This window comes from Tursiops truncatus, chromosome 13 (genome assembly GCF_011762595.2).
Source record: "Tursiops truncatus isolate mTurTru1 chromosome 13, mTurTru1.mat.Y, whole genome shotgun sequence".
Lineage (NCBI taxonomy): Eukaryota > Metazoa > Chordata > Mammalia > Artiodactyla > Delphinidae > Tursiops > Tursiops truncatus.
In genome coordinates, this window is record NC_047046.1 from 62,003,733 (window position 1) to 62,024,887 (window position 21,155).

A 21,155-nucleotide genomic window follows, 5' to 3' on the forward strand; every position below is an offset into this window, starting at 1 on the left:
ATTGTAGTGATGGTTTCACAACAATGTGAATGTACTTGGTGCCATTGAATGGTGCATTTGAAAATAGTTAAGATGGTAAATATTATGTATATTTTTCCACAATAATATTTTAAAAGAAGCAGGCAATGGAGTCAGGGAGGCCCTCTACCTGCTGTTCTGATGAGGCCCCATCTGCAACACAGGGTTCTAGCTTGGGAGGCACGTTCTTGAGGGGCAATGATAAACCAGCGCTGCTCAGGAGCCAGGCTGGGGAACAGCCACAAGAGGAGAGGCTGAGGAACCTAGGGGTGCAATCCTGAGAGGAGAGAGCCCTGTCTTCCTACAGCCAGAGGGCTAACGTGAAAATCTCCTGTACCGGGTGAGGGGAGGTCTGAATCAGATTAGCAAACATCTCAGGGAGACTCATGGGGGTTTAATTTCAGGCTGATCCTTCTAACAACAAGTGCCGCTCATCAGTGGGATGGGTTGCACTGGGAGGTTGGGCAGCATTCCCCACTCAAGAAAGGCTAGATTTAAACCAAAGCTGGAGAAGCAACTGGCGGGGATGCTGTGGAAGGAGTCCTGTGACAGCAGGAGGCTGGGCCAGCTGACCTCCATGAGCTCCTCGCTCTGATCCCTCAGGCTCTGATCTCTCAGGTGCCCTTGGTCTTGCCCTGTCCAAGGGGCAGACAGAAGGCACATTCCACCAACAACTAGTAGCCCTGCCTTCTAGTCCCAGCTCTGTCAGTGATTGGCTGTCTGATCTTGGATGAGTCACCACCTCCCGGGCCTCAGTTTACTCATTTGTGTAATTAACACCTGCCTGCCTTCCCTCACCCCCACCCCCAGAAGTGTGGCAAGGACAAAGCGAAGCAAAGACTCATGAAGAGGAGAGCCCAGATACCTTCGCAGCCCTCCTCCCCTCCCTCCTGGCCTCTGCTTTCCCTTTCTCTCAGAGCAGAGCTGGTAGTGTTTCCAAGGATGCAGTTTGCACACCACTGGTGGTATGTGGGATGCTAGGGGTGATACGTGAGGCTTATCTAATGTTGCATATTTATTTTAATATGTGCTAATTATCCTTGATGTTTGTAGCAAAGGATAACAATAAAGCTTTTAATGATAGCTATATCCACTTTTTTTTTTTTTTTTTTTTTTTGCAGTTCGCAGGTCTCTCACTGTTGTGACCTCTCCCGTTGAGGAGCACAGGCTCCGGACGCACAGGCTCAGCGGCCATGGCTCACGGGCCCAGCCGCTCCATGGCATGTGGGATCTTCCCGTACCGGGGCACGAACCCGTGTCGCCTACATCGGCAGGCGGACTCTCAACCACTGCGCCACTAGGGAAGCCCTCGGCAGGCGGACTCTCAACCACTGCGCCACTAGGGAAGCCCTCAACTTTCTTTTTAAAATATACTTACAAGTTAATATAAGTTGTAAAAAGTGAGTTAAAGAAGAATAATAATAACGAAAGTGATATTTGAATAAAGCAAAAGTCTTGAAGGAGGAATGTGAGTGGCTGGGATTTGGGAACCCCAGATGGATTGGGGAGATATAACAGCCTGGGCCCCCAGGCCCCAGCAACATCCCCCCAGGCCTGGTGATCAGATGCAAAGAAGACCAAAAGACAAAGCCCTTTTGGTTGGTCCTATTGCCTGGTTCCCTTAAGGTGCCAGATTTTACCAACCGATTGACAACTAAGAAATAGAACTAGGTTCTCGGATCCTCCATCCACATGACTGTGAGCTGGTCGACTCCTACCTCCTTCTTCTTGAACCTGCTGTCTCTGTTCATACTGGTGCCAGTGGCTCCATGAGGAAGAGGACAGCCCTGACTCAGCCATTCCCCTCAAGGTGGTAGGGTCATGTTGGGTCCCTCCCCCAAAGTATACTTAAATAGAAGCCTAGAGAGGAAATGCCAGGCTCTGTGCCACGCGGCGAGGGTGATATTCTTGTCCGGGGCAGCAGTTCCAGTGCACCTCGGCTTAGCTTCTGCACCAGGGAGGGCAAGCTCCCCTCAGGCACTTGTGTCTTTAAGCATGATATGCGAGATCCCCTGTAGAGGAACCATCTAGAAAACTAATCAAGGCCCAGTCCCCTCCACTCCACTATTATCTGCTGATCACCTTGGTCAAAGGGTCGGTCGGTCAGCCTGGAACACCAACCTTCCCTGAGGAGCTGGAATGAAAGAAATTTCCAGCTGATTATTAGCCAGAACTTTGGGAGATGGCCCTTGGGGGTGGGGAGAGGGGAACAAGGGGAGGAGGGCATGGAATACACTCAGAGAATGCCCCCTTTCCTCTCTCCTCCTTCTATTGTGGCCCACATCGCACATTTTGAAACATTTTTACCTGTCAAACTACGAATAAAGAAATAATTATCTTCCCCATTTTGATGATCAAAGACCTCCAAACACCAAGTTAGTATAATTCCAGGTGAAAAGAAAAGAAACTTAACCTTTTGTTTACCAACACAGTCCCTGAATATATGAAGATCATTTTTTTCATTCCCTCTCCCAGAATCTAGCCTGGAAATACTAAAAGCCCAATGCCCCCCAGCCCATAAAGGAGCAGGGAGCCCAGTTAGGCAGCCTGATTCAGAGACTTTAAGAAAACACTACCCTGGACAGTTCTTGTGGAAAGTTGGGGAACCACTGTGTTAATTCATTCTTTCTCAATGGTGATTTTCAGAAGCTCTTCTCCTAACAGTAGAGCAATGGATTTTCATGTGACCAAAGCAGAAGGTTGGATAAGGAGCTAAAAGGAGGGAAAAGGCCAAGAAAGGGGAAACTAAGAGAACAAAAGAGAAAGATGGCAAGCTTGACAATTTGCTAAGGATTGATCCTGATAAAGAGACTGGATCAAGGATTAAAGTGCTTAAGGTCTATAGGAGAATTGGTGAAATTCACCCAATAGAAAAGACAGGCACGGGGGCATGGGCAGACAATTCACACACACACACACCACAAATGGCCAATAAACATATGACAATGTTCAACCTCACCAGTAATCAAAGGGAGAACATTGAAAAGCTCCTTTTCCAGAGTGGCCATCACCAAAAAACCTACAAACAATAAATGCTGGAGAGGGTGTGGAGAAAAGTGAACCCTCCTACACTAGAGGTGGGAATGTAAACTGGTACAGCCACTATGGAGAACAGTATGGAGGTTCCTTAAAAAACTAAAAATACAGTTACCGTATGATCCAGCAATCCCACTCCTGGGAATATAACTGGAGAAAACCATAATTCGAAAAGATACATGCACCTCAATGTTCATTGCAGCACTATTTACAATAGCCAGGACATGGAAGCAGCCTAAATGTACATCAACAGAGGAATGGATAAAGAAGATGTGGTACATATATACAATGCGGAAGATGTGGTACATATATACAATGGAATATTGGAATGGAATGGAATATTACTCAGCCATAAAAAGAACGAAATAATGCCATTTGCAGCAACATGGATGGACCTAGAGAGTGAAGATGGACGTACTGACTGAAGTAAGTCAGAAAGAGAAAGACAAATATCATATGACATTGCTTATATGTGGAATCTAAAAAAAGGGTACAAATAAACTTGTCTACAAAACAGAAATAGAGTTACAGATGTAGAAAACAAACTTACAGTTAGCAGAGGGTAAGTGGGGGGAGGGATAAATTGGGAGATTAGGATTGACATATACACACTACTATATATAAAATAGATAACTAATAAAGACCTACTGTATAGCACAGGGAACTCTACTCAATACTCTGTAATGGTCTATATGGGAAAAGAATCTAAAAAAGATTGGATATATGTATATGTATAACTGATACACTTTGCTGTACACCTGAAAGTAACACAACATTGTAAATAAACTATACTCCAATAAAAAATTAATTAAAAACATAATAAAAGCCCCTGTTCCCATCCAGTTGGGAAATTAAACAATACTGCCAGCTGTTGGCAAGGCTGAGTGGAGTGGGTGCTCCTGCACAGCTGGTGGGACTGTGCACTGATGGGTCCTTTCTAGCACACTTTGGGAATACCCATTAAAAGCCTTAACCCTGTGTATTCTATCTGACCTAGAAACTCCACTTAGGAATTTATCTTAAGGAAAGAATCATTTATCTGTGCAAAGATTTAGGTGTATTGTTCATAACAGTATTATTTATAATAACAAAAAATTTAGCGGGGGAACACAGTATAAATGTCCAACTATAAAGGATTCAATGAATAAATGATGGTATCTCCCTACACCAGAATGCTACAGAGCCATTACAAGTAGGGGTGTTGAGTGACATTTAATGGCTTAGAAATATACATGCTCTAAAACAGGAGATGTTGTAACAGCCCATCCTTTCAAACTATATATTCAGAGAAAAGACTAGAAATAAGTGTGTAAAAATTTCACCAGTGATGTTTTTCCAGGTGATGGGATTACAGGTATTCTTCTTATATAATTGTGTTTCCATATTTTCTAAATTTTCTGCAATGATCAAATTTGGCTTTTGTAGTAAAAGATGGATAACATATCTTTAAAAAAAGAATCAGTGAAGTTGCAGGTTATTGTGATGGGGACAACAGAGGAATGGGGCAAGTGTTCAAGGTCAGCTGGGAGGTGGGACATAAGAAGTAGACAGAGAAATTGAGAGCTGAAGTCCATTGGAAGAGAGGATATGTTTATGTGCTCAGCTGGGGTGCAAGAGCCAGTGGCACTTGGAGACCACTGGGTACGTGCTGGGAGGTGAAATGTGTTCTACTGGGTGACCGTGGGAAAGTCACTTCTCTTCTCCTGGCCGCCAAGTTCCTTTCCTCTCCGATGGCCCATGACTCTGTGCAATCAGGCTATTATGATGACGATACCCACATGTGATGTCCCCTTATTTGAAAAGACAAATATGTTCAATAATGGGGTGAGGTGAGGTCAGGACTTTAGGTGACAAAGGAGTGATAAAATAGGACATGAGATACAACGTGCATTTTTATATGCTTTGATCCCCTGCCTCCCAATTTTCCTGTAGAGCTAAAAATGACTGAATTTAAGGATTTGGGCCAAATGTACTTGAAATAAGTTGTTTCACTCCTCATAAAATCAGGAGGAGTTGGGGGCAGCACGATGGAACTCTGGAAGCTGTAGATTGCGATTCACATCCACCATGACCCCCTGGCTGGAACTCACCTTCCTTGGTCATCAGAAAAAAAGTTAGGGAACAGGAAGACAGGGAAAACTGCCTTTGAACTCAGAGAGAATGCTCCATAGATACTCATCAACAAGAGCTGTTGAAAACATAGGGTACACTCAGGGCTGTGCCCATTCCTCCATCACGGCTCCAGGACCTCCTGCATCTCCCACTTCCATGAGCCCCCAGAACTTGCTCTTGGGAGGGACTCAAGGAAAAGCTGGGGCTTCCCCTGGGCCCTAGCCAACAGGAAGAGGTGGCAAGGGGTGATGGGGCTGCCCAGAACAAGACAGAGGCCTGGGTGAGCCCAGTGCAGGCAGGGAGGGATGGTGGGCAAGCCAGCCTGGGCACTGACCTCTGGGCACATCCATGGGGTTGAAGCTGGCCAACAGGTCGCGACACCACTGGCGGTCACCCTCCACCTTGCTCAGCCAGTTGTTGCAGTTGAAGTAGTAACGGAGGTGAGGCCGCTTCATGTCGGTCACAATCACACGGTCCAGGTACCAGCTGGCGTGCAAACCTGTGTTGTCATGCTCGATCCTGGTGTGCAGAAACAGACACCCGCACCGTCACTGGCAGAACAGAAACGATGCCCCTTCCATACCGAAATACCCCAATGTTTGTTCCAAAGAGAGGTTTAATCATTTTGATGTTGTTGTTACTTTACCTCTCCAACCTCAGTTTCCTTATCTACAAAGTGGGGACTCCTTGCAAGGTGGATGAGCTTATGAATGAATGTTGCATCGTTACATTGCCCACAAGGAGATATTGCCTTCCATGGAAAATCCAGGATTGCTAAGGCTTGCAGCGGGACCATCTTGAGCTTCCCCTCTCTCCCTGACTCCCAGACACACTCCCGCACCCCAGATACTCAGTCCCACCACCCAGAGGATCCCCCATGGCCACATAGGACTGGTGTTGCCCCATAGAAATATCACATGAGCTTCATGTGTGAGCCAGATAGGTAATTTTAGATTTTCTAGTAGCCACATTGAAAAAGAAAGACACTGGTGAAACTAATTTTAATAATATAATTTGTTTAATCCACTTATCATTTCAGTGGGTAACCGTGTAAACATCTATTAATGAGCTATCTTACATCCTTTACTTCATACTAGTTTTCCAAAGACCTGGTGTGTTTTTGCACACACAGTGCATCTGGTTTGGGCTAGCCACATTAGAGTGATCAATAGCGCCGTGGGGCCAGGGGCTGCTGAGCTGGGCAGCAGAGATCCAGACTTTTCAAAATCTGGCCCCCATTATCTTCTGCCACTTCCTACAGTCCTCTTCATCCTTGGCAGTCCAGTTTTCTCTTTGAGGCCCAGTTTCTTCCCCAGAACTTGACCCTTGGACGACCTCACTTAGCACCAAGCATCCCATCACAGTGAGGCCTTACAACTTGCAGGTCTTAACGGGACAACCACAGTCCAAGACAACACACACATGGATGACACACATGATATACCCAAGGATGCATGGCTCTGCCCGGCATGGAGCCTGGCACATAGTGGACCTCAGCTTAGTGGCTGCCTTTCCCACACACTGACACCTTCTTCCCGACCCTCCCCCATAAGAGCCCCTTCCGTGTTCATAACCCCCTTTCCCCACACAACCGGTGCCAGGGCCCTCATAAGTCCCTTATTTTCCCAGTAAAGAGAGTTCATGGCCCTATATTTTCTAGTGGGAGGAAAAAAAAAAAAAACAAGGACTGAATGGAGGCAGCATTTCCCTTCTGTCCAGGCCCTCTAGTCTGGGTACAGTCAGACCATAAGTGATCTTGACATGCTGGCAAATGGGCATGACTTGATTGGGGGTGGCAGTAGGTGGAGGGGGGCAAACAGGGGCAATTGAAGGCTGTTCCTTAGCAACCAGGCTGGCAGAGTTATCCCTCCCCACACATTCACAAAAACTCCACCAGACAGAGCAAGATTAGGGGAGATCTCTGTGAAAAGGCATCCTGCAATGTGACCTGGCATCTCTAACACTCACTGGGCGCTTACTGTATGCCAGTTAATATTCTAAACACTGACTCATTGAATTCTTACTAACTCTAATGGTGCCTTAGGAGCTGGGCACCATTATTACAGACAAGGAAACTGAGGCCTGGAGAGGAAACCTTCCCAAAGTCCCACAACTGGTAAATGGCAGGGCAGAAATTTGAACGAAGGCAATCTGGACTGAGTCTACTAACCACTTTGCTAGGGTTTCTCAGAGCATATTTCCCAAGTGTGTGAAAAATTGTCTCAAGTTGTCTTAACCCAAAGAAGTGAAACTCTAATGGGCAAATTTAGGGCACAATGACTCAGAGTGGGAGGGAAAGATTTGGGCCTTTGGTCACCCCTCGGATGACGTCAGGAGAGCAATCAACACCCAAAAGTGTCAGTAGTGAAATCAGTTCCTATTCTACTTGCCTTCCTCTCACCCAACCTGGTCAGGGGCCAAGTTCTCACCTGATTTTGTAGATGAGGCCCACATTATTGGTTCTCACCCGGAACACATCGACGTTGGCTTTCTCAAAGGCAGATTTGCTCCTGCAATGAAGGTGTGCACAGTTAGCACAGACCAGCACTTGGTTCACAGGCCCTGGAGGAGAGCCAAAGGCTGGCATCCCCCTACTTCCTCCACCATCCCACTCCAGGAAGTGCTACTGCCAGCCAATCCCATTCTGAGATTCCTTTCTGACATGGTTTGGAGAGGTGGAGGGCAAGGATGGTTAGTATTCATTCCTTGCTTTCACGCCCAGGTTCTTATGGGATTCTTGCTATGTATCATTAAGGCAAGCATGGTGGGCAACATTAGCCCCATTTTACAAACAAGTAAATTGCTAGTTGGTAGCAGAGCTGGGACCAGAACCTGGCTCCCAAAGTCATGATCCAATGCTCTGTGATTGCTCTGGGTTGGGAGAGTGGAGGAGGAAGGAAGGTGTGATAAATGCCATGGTGCTCTTGGGTCTGCAGGCCTCCTGGCCTCTCCTCCTCACCTGCCTTGCTCTTGCTGGGAAGAGTTGCAATGGCAGCCCCAAGTGGATGCAAACCTTGGGTGGTGGGCCATGGTCCTGCCATTCCAAGGAAGGAAACATTCAACACAAACCAGTGACCAGGGAAGTGGGGGCAGTGAGGGAATGCACGTCTGGCATCCCACAGAGGGTGCAAACAGAAGCAAGTGCACCTGAGATGTTTCTCAATGAGATGCCCAAGCAAGTCCAGACTCGGGAGCGTCCTAGCATCCATCAGCTTAGACACAGGAAGGCTGGAGCACCAAGTCCTCTGGGAGTGGAAGCCTGAATCTCACGTGGACATCTGCTCTGTCCTCTGTGTAGGCCAGGACGCCCGCCGCTTGAGCCCAGGCCTGCTTGCAGCTCTTCCTGCTACCACAGTGAAGGCCTCACAGGGCTGAGAGCTGTGGACCTCCCTCAGTGCTCCCGGCCAGGGCTTTCAGCACCAGCACACAGCCCATAGGAAAAGAAAAACGCAGAAGATATGTCTGTTCATTGGCCATCACACGTTTCAAAATAAAGTGGGAGGTGAAAGGCCTTCTCCCCAAGGCAGCAAAGGCTCAGACTCTCTCAGTAACAGAAGGCTTTTAAGGTTCTAGAGACCCAGAAGCTGTGATTCTGCAAACAGACCCACTCTGGCAAACAGTCTGGTCTGGGGAGATATTTCCTTATGGTGGGCACAGCATGAGACATGGGGCCCAGGGCCCTCCTAAAGCAGTGCAGAGCTCACAAAATCAGGTAAAAATGTGCACCGAGGCAGCCTTGTCAGGGAGAAGAGCCCCCAGTGGTGTAGCCCGGGGAACAGAGCGGGAGGAGAGAGTGGCGGGAAATTCCGGGTTTTGCTGGAGTGAAAAGGCCCGCCCCCAGGCTGGCGACATGGACCTGTCAGAATCTTACTTCCAAGGGCGAGTGACAACATGGCCTGTATTCTGTTGCAGAGTCAAAGCAGTTGTTAAATGACTCGCAAAACACATGAACATCGATTATGTGCATCAGGACTGTGTGAATGGGAAACAAGGAAATGAATAAGAGGTATTTTCTGTTTCAGTATACAAGACAAGGAAATCGATTTTTAGAATAGACAGGAGTCTCTATATCATATAAATACCCTACAAAGCAGTCACCCTGGGAAGCTCTATGATGGAATATTATGCAGCCATTAAAAATCCTATTGTGAAAGAGTATTTAATACAACAGAAACAGGTTTATGAAATAGGCTTAAAAGAAAAAGCAGGTTAAAAATAGAATGTATAAACAACAACTAATACAAAAAGGACACCAAGTTCATTTAAAAACAATAAAGGGGGGAGGATTTATACAAAACATCATGTCTACATAATAAGACTATTATGAAGTGCTGGTTATTTATTCTTGTGTTCATTTTTTTCAGTTTTCTGAAGGAAGCACATCTTGATTTCGTAATTATGAAAAAAGTACAGTCCCCTGTTTCAGAACCCCCCGCTCCATCCAGCCCACAGCTGCTTGTGGTGAATTCTTCGGAATGAATTCAAGGCTCGCTGGGCTTCATCTGCTGAGGGTGCATGGAATTTGGGAAACAACCAATGCCAACGAGTAGGGGAAGTGGAGGGTGATTTGGAAAAGAAAACACAAGGTGTGATTTGGACGGAAAGCAGCTGGCTTTTTAGGGTGCTTCTCATAAGAGTTCCAGCTCCAGCAGCTGCATCCAGCAAGGGGAGCTCTGCACCTTCAAAAAGGCCCTGCACGCGTGACCAAGTGGAATGTGGGTTGGCGCTTTCCAGCGTGTTTGTTAAATAATCGACCATGCTGCTTTACAGTCACTCAAAAAAGACATTTTAAAAAGCGAGGTGGAAGAAGGGAAACGAGGAGGAAAGGTTTGCCAGGATGGGCAGAAGGCGTGCTCCACGCTCTCTCAGGACCACACTGGAGCATCCAGGGCACCACAGGATGTGACGCAATCATCCACAGTGTTTACGACATGGAGACCAATATCCTGGCGGACAAGAGCAAAGCCTTCTGCATTTCAGGGGTCTCTCTTCAGAGAAGGGAAAGCAAAGGACTGCAGAGACAGGGCTCTACAGACTCCCTCCTCTCAGGGAGGGGCCAAAACAATCCCAGATGAGCTCCAACCCCAGCCCACTTGGGGTCAGACTCCGAAATCCCCCCTTCCAATAAGTCAGAATGCAAATGCTGGTGGGTTTCAGAAAACTGACTGAAGGCGGTGTGGAAACAGCAAACGACAGAGGTCCCTGGCCAAAGAAACATCAGAAATAGACACTTCTTCACATTTCCTTGTGGGAGATGGCAGGTTTTCCACAGCTCCTGGTCAATCCTCAAATGCAGGACACAGCTCCCTGCCCGTGCCTGCCGCTCCACAGGGATCCCACCCTTTCCAGGCAGCACAGGGCATTTTAGCTACCCCCTGGGCAGAGCCAGCAGACTAAAATGCCAGGATTCTACCACACTTGCAGTTGGTGAATTCTCAACGGGAGAACCGTGTTCCAGAAGATACATGAGATCCCATCCTTTTGCCATATCCTAAGCCTGTGACTCATTGTTGGGGGTGGTCCTGGGTAACGGGGAAGGGGGCTTCCTCTGGGATCCAGAGCTGTTGGTACTTCGCTAGTGTGGAGGTCAGGGCGGAGGTCAGCTAGCAGGGGAATGAAGTGAACGTGTCCGACTCTTTGCTGCCTAAGAGAGGGTCCAACGTGTGCCGAGGAATTTAGACCCCAGACCATGAGGGTGAGACCCATCAGCATTTTAACATCAGGCACCAAGGCTCTTCTTGCAGCAGGAATTATTTTGTTTTGGAGAATAAAAAATCCTAATAAGCCACCCGGGAGTAGAAGGTAAAGGCCTGGGGCAGAGGAGAAAGGCCACAAGAAAGAGTGGAATTGATGGGAGAGAGAAGAAAGAGGACGAGGGAGAGGCAGGAGAGAAAGGTGGGGTGAGAGACACGGCCAGAGGCTGCAGAGAAAGGGGTTGGGGAGAACTTCCAGGAAGGGTGGTGGTTTAACTTTAAGACCTTGGTGCGGGCAGGCGGGGCATCTATCTAATATTCCATTTTAAGTTGTCTGTGTTGCTTCCATGTGAACTCTGGCACCCCAAGTTATCAGTGGAGTCTGATGCACACCAAAATGCCTTGTAGTTTCTGTGTGCGTGTGTGCATGTGTGCATGTGTATATGTGTGCTTGCGTGGATGTATGTGTGCGTGTTTGTGGGTGTAAAACAAGGAAAAGGAGCTCAGTTCCAGTTGACACAGGGGTGTGGGTGTGGGTTTGGGGTGACACAGTGTGGCCAGGAGGGAACAGCAGCAGACAGTGAGAGGACAGGAGATCGCGAGACCAGTGGGCCAGACCCCAGGGACTGCTGAGGGTGAGGGCTGGGCTGGGCTAACTGCATCTAAATCTCACAGAGCTCGGGGACCTCCGTGGCCTCTGCATGCTTGTTACACGGCAACCTGGACTTCCTCGGAAAGCAGTACTCCCCTCCCAGACTCGAGATCTCCATCTTGAATTGGAAGGGTCTCAGATGGTGAGGATTGTGCTTATGCGATTCTCTTTATAGACAATTTCTCGGGTCTTGCAGCAGCCAGACTCTGGTCTCCTCTCTCCCCGTTTACCCTGCTCACCGCAGTCAGATTAACCCTTCTTGTCTGCACCGTACGTCAAGCCTCCACAAGGCCTTCTCCAGTCTGGTCCTCCCCTGCCTTTCCCACCTCCCTCCTCTCTGCCCCTCCACGCAGCCGGTAAGTCCCCATCCAGCCCCCATTGGTCTGCAGTGTCCCTTGTGGCCTCCATACTTTTTCAAGCCGTTCCCCCTCATCTAAAGTACCCTCTTTCTGCACCTCCTCTATGAGTCCTTTTCACCTGTCGAGGTCCAGATCACATATCCTTCCCTGTAAAGTCCTATTCTAGCCACGCTGATACCAAATCGTTTAGTGAGCTCTATTTGCAAAGCACTGGGATAGGTGCTGCAGGCACAAAACAGACCTCGCGTCATCCTCTGGCTCCACCTATGCATCCCGCTATGCATCACCTCTCCAGCCTCTCCAAGGACATACAGCTGATGCTGCAAACGTGCCTGTATCCCTGAAACTGCCCATTTCCTGCGGGCCCCTGAAGAGCCCTCTGGACCAGCCGGATTGGGACCCTGGCCTAATCTGTGCCCTTGATGCCCTGCTTGGAGCAGGACACAGATACAGGAGGGACCCCTACAAGCAGACCCGTGGAGTAATTGGGGGGAAGTTGATTCCTACATGCAGGCTATCTCACAGAAGCTGGCTGCCTCTGTGTGGCTTCAGAAGCACCCGGAGACCTGCTGGCCCTGCCAGCTCAGTCATGCCTGAGACCCTTCACCGTGACGCAGATTTCCTTCCCACTGAGAAGGAAGGCTGGAACTCAGACTCCCAGGGCGAGGGGACACAGTGACAGACCTTCACATGCGGTTATAAAAGTTGACTCTGGGGACCTTCCTGAGAAGGTGTTTTGACAGAGGAAAAAGGTGAGGGGGGAGAGTCTGAGGGTCCAGGTGCATGAAAGGAGGAAAGCCAGTGAGGAACCACCACAAGAGGGGAAATGGCTCTTTTTGTTAAAAAAAAAAAAAAAAAAGACAGGCTGGGGACTCCAGATACGAAGCTGGCCAACTCCCCAGGGTCTAGTGGCTTCTCCCTAGAGGGGTGCACTCCGGGGAGGACACATGGCAGAGGATGGATTTCATGTATTCTCTTTACCGTGCCCACAGCACTGGAGCAAAGGGCTTCCACAAGCGAGTCACTCGGCAGTGTAAGCAGTACAAGAGGGCAGGTACCCTGTTCTGCGGAAATGGACAAAATAGGACGTTACGCCTGCCTCAACGCCGCCGCATTTACACCAGAGGCTGCCCTCAGGGTAAATGTGATCCACTGGGGCCTGGTCCGTCTGCTAAGCACAGAGTATGTGGACCTCCTGGCCTGTGGACCCACCTTTCTACTGCTTCGCCTGCCGCCCCTGGAGGTGCCAAGCTATAAACCCCAGAGGTCACACCCTGGAGCCCCAGGAGGCCTGCAGGGGAGTCTCCCACACATCCTCTAGGGCCACGGGGTCATGTGCTTGAGGAAATGTCTGCATCAAGACCCTGGGGTTTGAGGACCAGCTTTACCATCAAAAGTTCCATGACTCAGAGTTGCTCACCACTCCCCTCTAGGCCCCAGATGCCCCGTGAGCAGGTTGGAATAGATTTAGTTGTTTTCAAGTTTTTCTTGGCTACAGAGCCCACGGTGCAAAGAGTATCTGACTGAGAAACTTGGTGGATATGATAAACGTAAGTCAAGCTCCTCCAGGGGGAGGAATGCTAGGGTACTGGGAGCCCAAAACCAACTGACCAATCCCCTGCTCCACTCAGCACAGGGTGAAAACAGCTGCCCAGGCCACCAGTGAGGTCCCTGGCCATCTCTGGAATGCCATGATTCTGCTAGAATGTTGCCATGTGTAGTAACTGTGTGTGCACATGTGTGGTGGAGGGGAGGGGATGGAAAGGAAGAGACAGCAGCCTCTGCTCTCAATGGGACACAATGAAATGGAGGGCACAAGTGTGCACACACACACACACACACACAAGCACATCTACACAAACACACGCACTGACTTGAGTGTGCGTTAGCGGGCAGGCAGGTTCAGTTTGACGCTGGTCCCAGGTGAGACGTAGGTGCAGAGCATTTAAGCTTGTGGCTCCCTCACATGCATGGCCTTGTCCCCTCTTCCCAAAAGTCCTATGAGTTTGGTAAGATGAGGATTATCACTTCCAGATGACATATGAGGAAGCCAAAGCTTTGGATGCCAAGAGATTTGACCAAAGTTATACGGCAACTAAATGGTAAAGCTGGGCCTAGACCAGGTTTCTTGATCCTGAGGGCTTATGCTCCCACATCAAAGGACAGCTAATATGAATTCTTGGGAATTCTGAGAGCCAAAGTAAGCATTACCATACACAAAAAAATCAAGAGAGGAGCTAAGGAAATCACTGGGAGGGGTCTGGCTGGCACGTGATCGGTTGTTAGCAAGGCCCACACCACTTAATACACCTGTGGACACACCTGTCTTCTCTCATGGGTTCCAGAACTTTATCAACCCCCACTAACAGCCCAGGACCCCACCAAGGCTGAGTTGGTACTCACTTGCTGGTAAGATGGAGCTTGGGAGAGAGCCCATTCTCTCCAAAAAGGGTGATGAAGACATTGGCACTGGTCCCTGCGCCACGAACATCCCCCGTGGCTGTGACCACCTCGTACACTGCAGGAGGAAAAAAGACAGACCGCAGGCTCAGAAGAAAGCCCAGAATCCTATGTGGACTCGGAGAAGCCATAGCTCCTGCCGGATCCACAGGGGGATGCCCAGCCCCAGAGCACGCTCTGGACCCTTGCTTCAGCCCACAAGCCTCTGAGCCAGGGTCAGACCCACACCAAGCCCTGCTGTGAGGCCACAATCTCCCACTTAATGCTGCACATTCATTCTACAGGTAAGGAACCTGCAGGCAAGGGGACAAGCCCAGGTCACACAACACACAATGTCAACACCAGAGCCCAGCCCAAGGCCTCCCAACGCCTGTCTGTGATCTTTCCAGCACAGCACATGGGTGCCATCCTAGCCAAGACCTTCTTCAGAGCCCGTCCCTGGCTCTCACCTTTCTCTCTGCCCTCTACACAAGGCTGCCTTGCAGGCCTCACTTCCTGTGACCTCCTGGGTGTTGCCATGGCAATCTCAGGATAACACATCTTAGTGGGGGGGATGCAGAACTTTGCCAGTGAGTCCCTGTAGGCAGGGGCACGGAATTCCCCTCTCTTTGTCCCCTTGAAGCTTGTTCTGTTTGCTGTTGGTGTCTTTTCTTTTGACGTCCCTGGTTCTGATGAAGGTCCCCGTGAGGGGGAGAAAGGAACAAGTACATTTGTGTGACTCCCTGTCTCTTGTGATAACCAAAGCCTTCATTCTTCACAGTCTACACCACAGGGATTCCTGATCGGCAAACAACTCCTAGAGCCCTCCCTGAGATAACTCCAGGACCTGAAGTGTTGCCCATATGGTTTGCACATATACAAGGATGTTTCCCAACTGAGTGTTCATAGGAAAATGACCAGCACGGTGGAAATTCTAGAACCACATCACATGAGAGAAGACATATAGGCCTGGAGATGCCTGGTTTAGAGAAAGGAGTCTGGGGTATGAGAGAGGGATAAAGAAACTACCTCCATAGCTGCCCCAAGTGTACAGAGCTACTTCTCAAATAGGACACTAACCATTAAAAAATGATAAATTAGTTAAAATTAAGACCATCAGGAGAATGAAAAGGCAAGCCACAGACTAGAAGATATTTGGAATGCACACACAGGCATCCCACATAATACCTTGTTTTATCACAATTCCCTTTATTGTGCTTTACAGATATCATGTTTCTTACAAATGGAGGGTTTGTGGCCACCCTGTGTCAAGCAGGTCTATCGGTGCCATTTTTCCAACAGCATTTGCTCACTCAGCATTTGCTCGCGCCTGTCTCTGTCACGTTTTGGTAATTCTCGCAATATTTCAAACTTTTTCATTATTATTATATTTGTTATGATGATCTATGATCAGTAATCTTTGATGTTACTACTGTAAAAAGATTGACTTGCCGAAGGCTCAGACGATGGTTAGCATATTTTTTAGCAATAATGTATTTCTAAATTAAGGTATGTACATTTTTTAGACATAATGCTATTGTACACTTAATAGACTACAGTATGGTGTGAAACATAACTTTCATATGCACTGGGAAACCAAAAAATTGGTATGACTCGCTTTATTGTGATATTTGCTACATTGCTGGGCTCTAGAACCGAATCCACAATATCTCCGGGGTCTGCCTGTCGCCAAAAATGGACTCATACTCAGAAAATGTAAAGAATTCACACAAATCAGTAAGAAAAAGAAAGACCAGACAATTGCTTTAATGGGTAATAATTTGTTTTAAAGATAAACCTACACTTACCAAAAGACCCAGAAATTCCCCTTTTAGGTATTTACCCAAGAGAAATAAGAACATGTCCACACAAAGATCTGCACACACACTTTCATAGCAGCTGTATTCATAATAGATCTAAACTGGAAAAACAACCTGAATGTATCAACAAGTGAATGAATTTTTAAAAGTGTGGTATATCCAGACAGTGGAATCCTACTCAGTGATAAAAAGGAACGAACAACTGACATATGCAATACGGATGAATCTCAGACACACGATGTGGAGCAAAAGAAGTCAAACACAAAGCACTACACGATATGTAATGCCAGCTCTGTGAACTTTAATCTGTTTTAACAGAAAGCAGAGCATGGTTGCCTAGGGTTGAAGTTAGGGGGAATTGCCTGGGAAGGGGCACGTGGAACTTTTGAGGGATAATTTAAATGCCCTATAGATAAATGGTGCTAGTGGTTACATAGATGTATACATTTGTCAATACCCATCAAATGGCACTTTTAAAGTAGATTCCTTTTATTGTTAATTATATTTCAATAAAGTTGAAAAATGGGCAAAAGACTTAAATAGGCATGTCATAAAAGAGGATATCCAAATGGCCCATAAACATAGGGAAAAGGGCTCAGCATCATTATTCATAAGGGAAATGCAAATTAAAATTACCATGAGACACTACATGTACCCACCAGAATGGCTAAAATTAAAAAGATGGACAAATACTAAGTATTGTCAAGAGTGTGGGGCCATTGGCACGCTCGTACATTGCTGGTGGGAGTATAGATTGGTACAAGTCCTGGCAACTAAACATAAGCCCACCCTATGGCTCAGTGATTCTACTTCCAATTATAAATCCAAGAGAAATGAGTGCATGTGTCCATCCAAAAATGGGTACAAGATCTGTAGCAGCTTTATCCATAATAGCTAAAAACTGGAAATAACCCCAAATTCCATCAATAGAATGGTTAAGCAAATGGTGATATATTTATAAAATGCAGTAGTACACAAATAATAAAAAAGAACAAACTATATAACAAGTCACAACATGGATAAATCTCTCGGATATAATGTTGAGTGAAAGAGAAGCTAGACACACAAAAATGTGTGTACTGTGTGATTCCGTTTATATGAAGCTCAAGAGCAAAAAACTAATGTATGTGGGGCTTCCCTGGTGGCGCAGTTGTTGAGAGTCCGCCTGCCGATGCAGGGGACGCGGGTTTGTGCCCCGGTCCGGGAGGATCCCGCGTGCCGCGGAGCGGCTGTGCTTGTGAACTATGGCCTCTGGGCCTGCGCGTCCAGAGCCTGTGCTCCGTAACGGGAGAGGCCACAACAGTCAGGGGCCCACGTACCGCAAAAAAAAAAAAAAAAACAACTAATGTATGTGATAGAATCAGGAGGGCCATTACCTCTGGGAAGAATTTTAAAGGAGCTTTCAGGAGGTTAGAAATGTTGTGTCCTGTTCTGAATGGTGGTTACACAAGCATGCACATGTGTAAAAATTCATCAGCTGTTCCTTTTTGAGTTTTGTGCTAATTATATATATTACATATATAATTTATATGTGCACATACATATATATATTCTATAATGTGCTGTATATACATATATATAATATGTATATTATTCTTCAATTTAAAATTTTTAATTTAAAAAGTTCAGACAGCTGAAGAACTATCTTAGAGAAGACAGGTATCTCATGAAAGACACAAAACTCTGTTTGGTCCAGAGAGGAGGGTCCCAACTAGTAACATCCCCTGGTCAGCACAAAGAAGAACTGTCAACAGCAACAAGGGTTGCTCCTAGCACAGAGCATGACAAATGGGAGATGCTCGATAAATAATTACATGGATGAATGAATGAAAAGACAAATGAATGAATGAAACAATCAATGAAATGAATGTGGACTATGGAAATAAATTGACCAGTATGTAAATCTCAATTCTACCATACTGGCTGTATGATTTCAACCAAATTTCTTACTGAGATTCATTTTCCTTATCACCGAAAGAGAGAGAATTTCTTCCTTGAAGGATTATCATAAGGATTAAATCAAATAAAACAAAGTTTTCAACTTTCATACTCATTGACCTAGCATATTTCCACTTCTGGGAATTTATCTTACAGACACTCCTTCGCAGCTGGATGAAAGATATACATTCCATAAGTGGTAAACTGTTACCATCATCACATCACCATCATCATCTCCACTGTTGTCATCATCAACATCAATATCATCTTCAACATCACTACCATCATCTCCATTAACAACATCCCCAAGAAGGAAGGCTGCCTTGGGAAACTGTATTCCAACAGACGTTGGGTAGCCCCCTGTCTGGGATACAGGAGAGGAAAGGGCCCCAGGGCTAGAAGCTTGTGCAGCATGACCTCTGAGGTCCCTTCGGATCCCAGATTCTGGTAGGAGTCACTCTCCCCCTCATGGGCCCTGTATTAGTCAGGAGGTAGACCAGTGCACCAGCCTCAGCCTACCCTCAGAGCATGGAGGGAAGCTGCTCTCCTTCCTCTGGCTGTTGGTAATCTCCAGTGTAGCCTGGAGGTGACCTGAGGAACAGAGAAGGAAACCTAGGCCTTCCTCCTCTTCCTTCTTCTTCCCCATCACACTCATCAAGATTCTCCACAAAATGCAAGAACCCAGTGCTCAAAGGGAGTAGGCGACACATCGTTCTAGAGCAGAGAGGGTAACAATGACAGTGCAGGTAAAGTTCAGACAGTGACTACTGTCAGAATCTTACACATTTATCGCCCATTCCTGTAGCTGACTGCGGAGTCAGTGGGTCTGTGTCTCTTAGAAATGTCAGCATGGCACCCACCCTGGCCTGCTCTCCTCCAGCTATTTTCAGCAGAGTCAAGATTGGACAGTACAAGAGTAAGGGCCAGCCGGAGCAGCAAGATTCAAATCCTAACTCTGTTACTTCCTAGCTTTGTGATCTTAGGCATGTTACTTAACTTCCCTGTGCCTCAGTTCCCTCACCTGAAAAAGCAGATTTTAAGAACCCAACCCACCTTGTTGGGTTGTTGTGAAGATTAAACCGATCCACGTGGGTAAAGTGCTCAGCGTGGTGCCTGATGCATTAAATACATGATTCTATCGAACAGCATCGTGGCCTGAAGTGGGGACTTGTCTTGGGAACCGTTGAAGTTCCTGTCTCTCCTGCTTGTGACCTTGTTGACATCACGTCAGTTCTCGGAGCCTCAGTCCTTAACCTGAGACTAATCACACCTGCCTTGACTGTTCTCGGGGATATTGAGGATTCCAAGTGAGAATGGAAGTAAAGAGGCTTTGAGAAGGGTAAAAAGAAGAGGGAAGCTGTGAAGGATCACATCGTCACACTAAGGCAGGCAGAACCCATGAACAGAAGTGGATGGGATGGCGGCTATGAGAGGTTTCCGAGTGCTCTCACCAGCAGGCGTGCTGGCTGGGGCAAATCACCCCAAAGCTGAGAGTATTTGTGATGGGTGCTGCCCGCACATCTGGCCTCAATGCCCCTAGCCCCACCAGACAGAGCTTGGAGCACACGCGCTGAGAAAGGCAGCAATACCTCACTTGTTCTAGGTCCTTCTTTCCTCCCCACAGTACCCACCTCCACCCCCGAAGGTGCCCAGGACACCATGCCAGGAAAGAGGCTTCAGCAGAGTCACAGCCTCAAAGTGCCATAGCAGCGACCACCTTCTCTGAGCCTGGGGTCTGTGCTGGGAGCTGGGTTAGGAGTCAGGACAAATAAAGGAGCCCCACCCCCACTCCCCGCACAGAGGTCAGGATGGCTGAGGCCACGAGCCCAACAGAATCGGATATAATCAAGGAACTCCCAGCAGACAGGAATTAAGGAGGGCAAACAAGCCCATGGCAGGCACAGAGCAAGCATTCGATACTTATCTGGTGAATGAATGGGGGAGTCTGGTGCTCACAGGGAGAAGTGAGCCAGTTTAGAGGAAGCGCTGAGAATTTAAATGCCTTCAGGGGCCAGGCAGGCAGCATTGAGGAGTAAAACAGACCTATGAGTGATAAAGTCCGCTGCCTATGGGCATTCACAGTCAATCATATTTTTTTTAACTGTGAAAGTAAAACAACACCAACAAAAACAGCAAAGCAAAAAGAATCTCTCCGCAAAAGCCAACACCGGCTCCTGGGTCCCCCGTTCACCCCTTCTCTGGTTTACCTGACAAGAAGGTAGAGCATTTCTAAGCAGCTCCCATACACCCCAGAGGAAGGTGAGATCGGAAGGACTGGGCCCGGGTCCAAAGCACCAACTGCCCTCCCATGTGGGCCAGGGCCATCGCCTTGCAAAGCCCCAGGCCCTCACCTCCATCGGCCGCGGTGGGCAGCGGCCCCCAGCCCCTGCTCGGCACCCGCTGATGACCAGGTCTCTTCCCACAGGCCTCTGCACAGCCTGACGCAGGCCACACCTCAGAGACCAGGCGCGAACATGGCTCCTGGGACGTGTAGGACCTGGAGAGTGTGGGCACTCGGTTCTAGTCTCTTCTGTGCCAATCAGGCTCTGTGACCCTCGCTACAGTGGAGGCCCCAGTGTACCTCAAGAGGGTGTAGGATAGACCCAACAGGATAATCCACGAGAAAGGGGTTGGGTTGGAACCTAAAGTTCCTCCCTCAAAGCCAGGGGCAGGATGGTGCCGCCCCCGCGGGCCCCGCCTGCGCCCCCGCCCCGCAGGCCAGGGCCCCGCACACCTTTGGCCTTGTAGTACTCGTGCTCCAGCTCCTCTTCGTCATCTTCCGAGGCGTAGCTCAGCAGCTCCTGCTCATACAGGCCTAGAAAGTCGATGTCCTCCTTCCTCCTCTTTCTCTTCTGGGGCATCATTTTGCCGGCTGTCCCTTCCTGCCACTCACTGGCTCACGGTGCCCACCCCTTTGCACCTGCTTGGACCCGCGGCCCTCTCACCTGGAGCTCCCGTGCACACGCCTGGGGGGGCCAGAGCCCACACATGCCCACACAGCTGCCCTGCTCCCCTCTCCTCGCTGGCCCCTGAGCAGAACCTCGGTGCTTTATCTCTGGCCCCCTCCTCTGCACCTGCCGTTCTCTTT

The 21,155-nt window shown here is 48.2% G+C and overlaps 1 protein-coding gene across 2 annotated transcripts in view; it reads right to left on the reverse strand.

The window, feature by feature from the left end:
- Positions 1-20,931, reverse strand: part of LOXHD1 (lipoxygenase homology PLAT domains 1) — a 201,300-nt gene extending 180,369 nt beyond the window's left edge. For both annotated transcript variants that reach the window (XM_033837947.1, XM_073790898.1), the window contains exons 1-4: positions 20,802-20,931; positions 14,274-14,388; positions 7,596-7,676; positions 5,501-5,685 (exon numbers count right to left, since the gene is read on the reverse strand). In XM_033837947.1, the coding sequence (XP_033693838.1) occupies positions 5,501-5,685; positions 7,596-7,676; positions 14,274-14,388; positions 20,802-20,931 (511 nt within the window). The remainder of the gene's footprint in view (positions 1-5,500; positions 5,686-7,595; positions 7,677-14,273; positions 14,389-20,801) is intronic.
- Between the last annotated feature and the right edge of the window lie 224 nt (positions 20,932-21,155).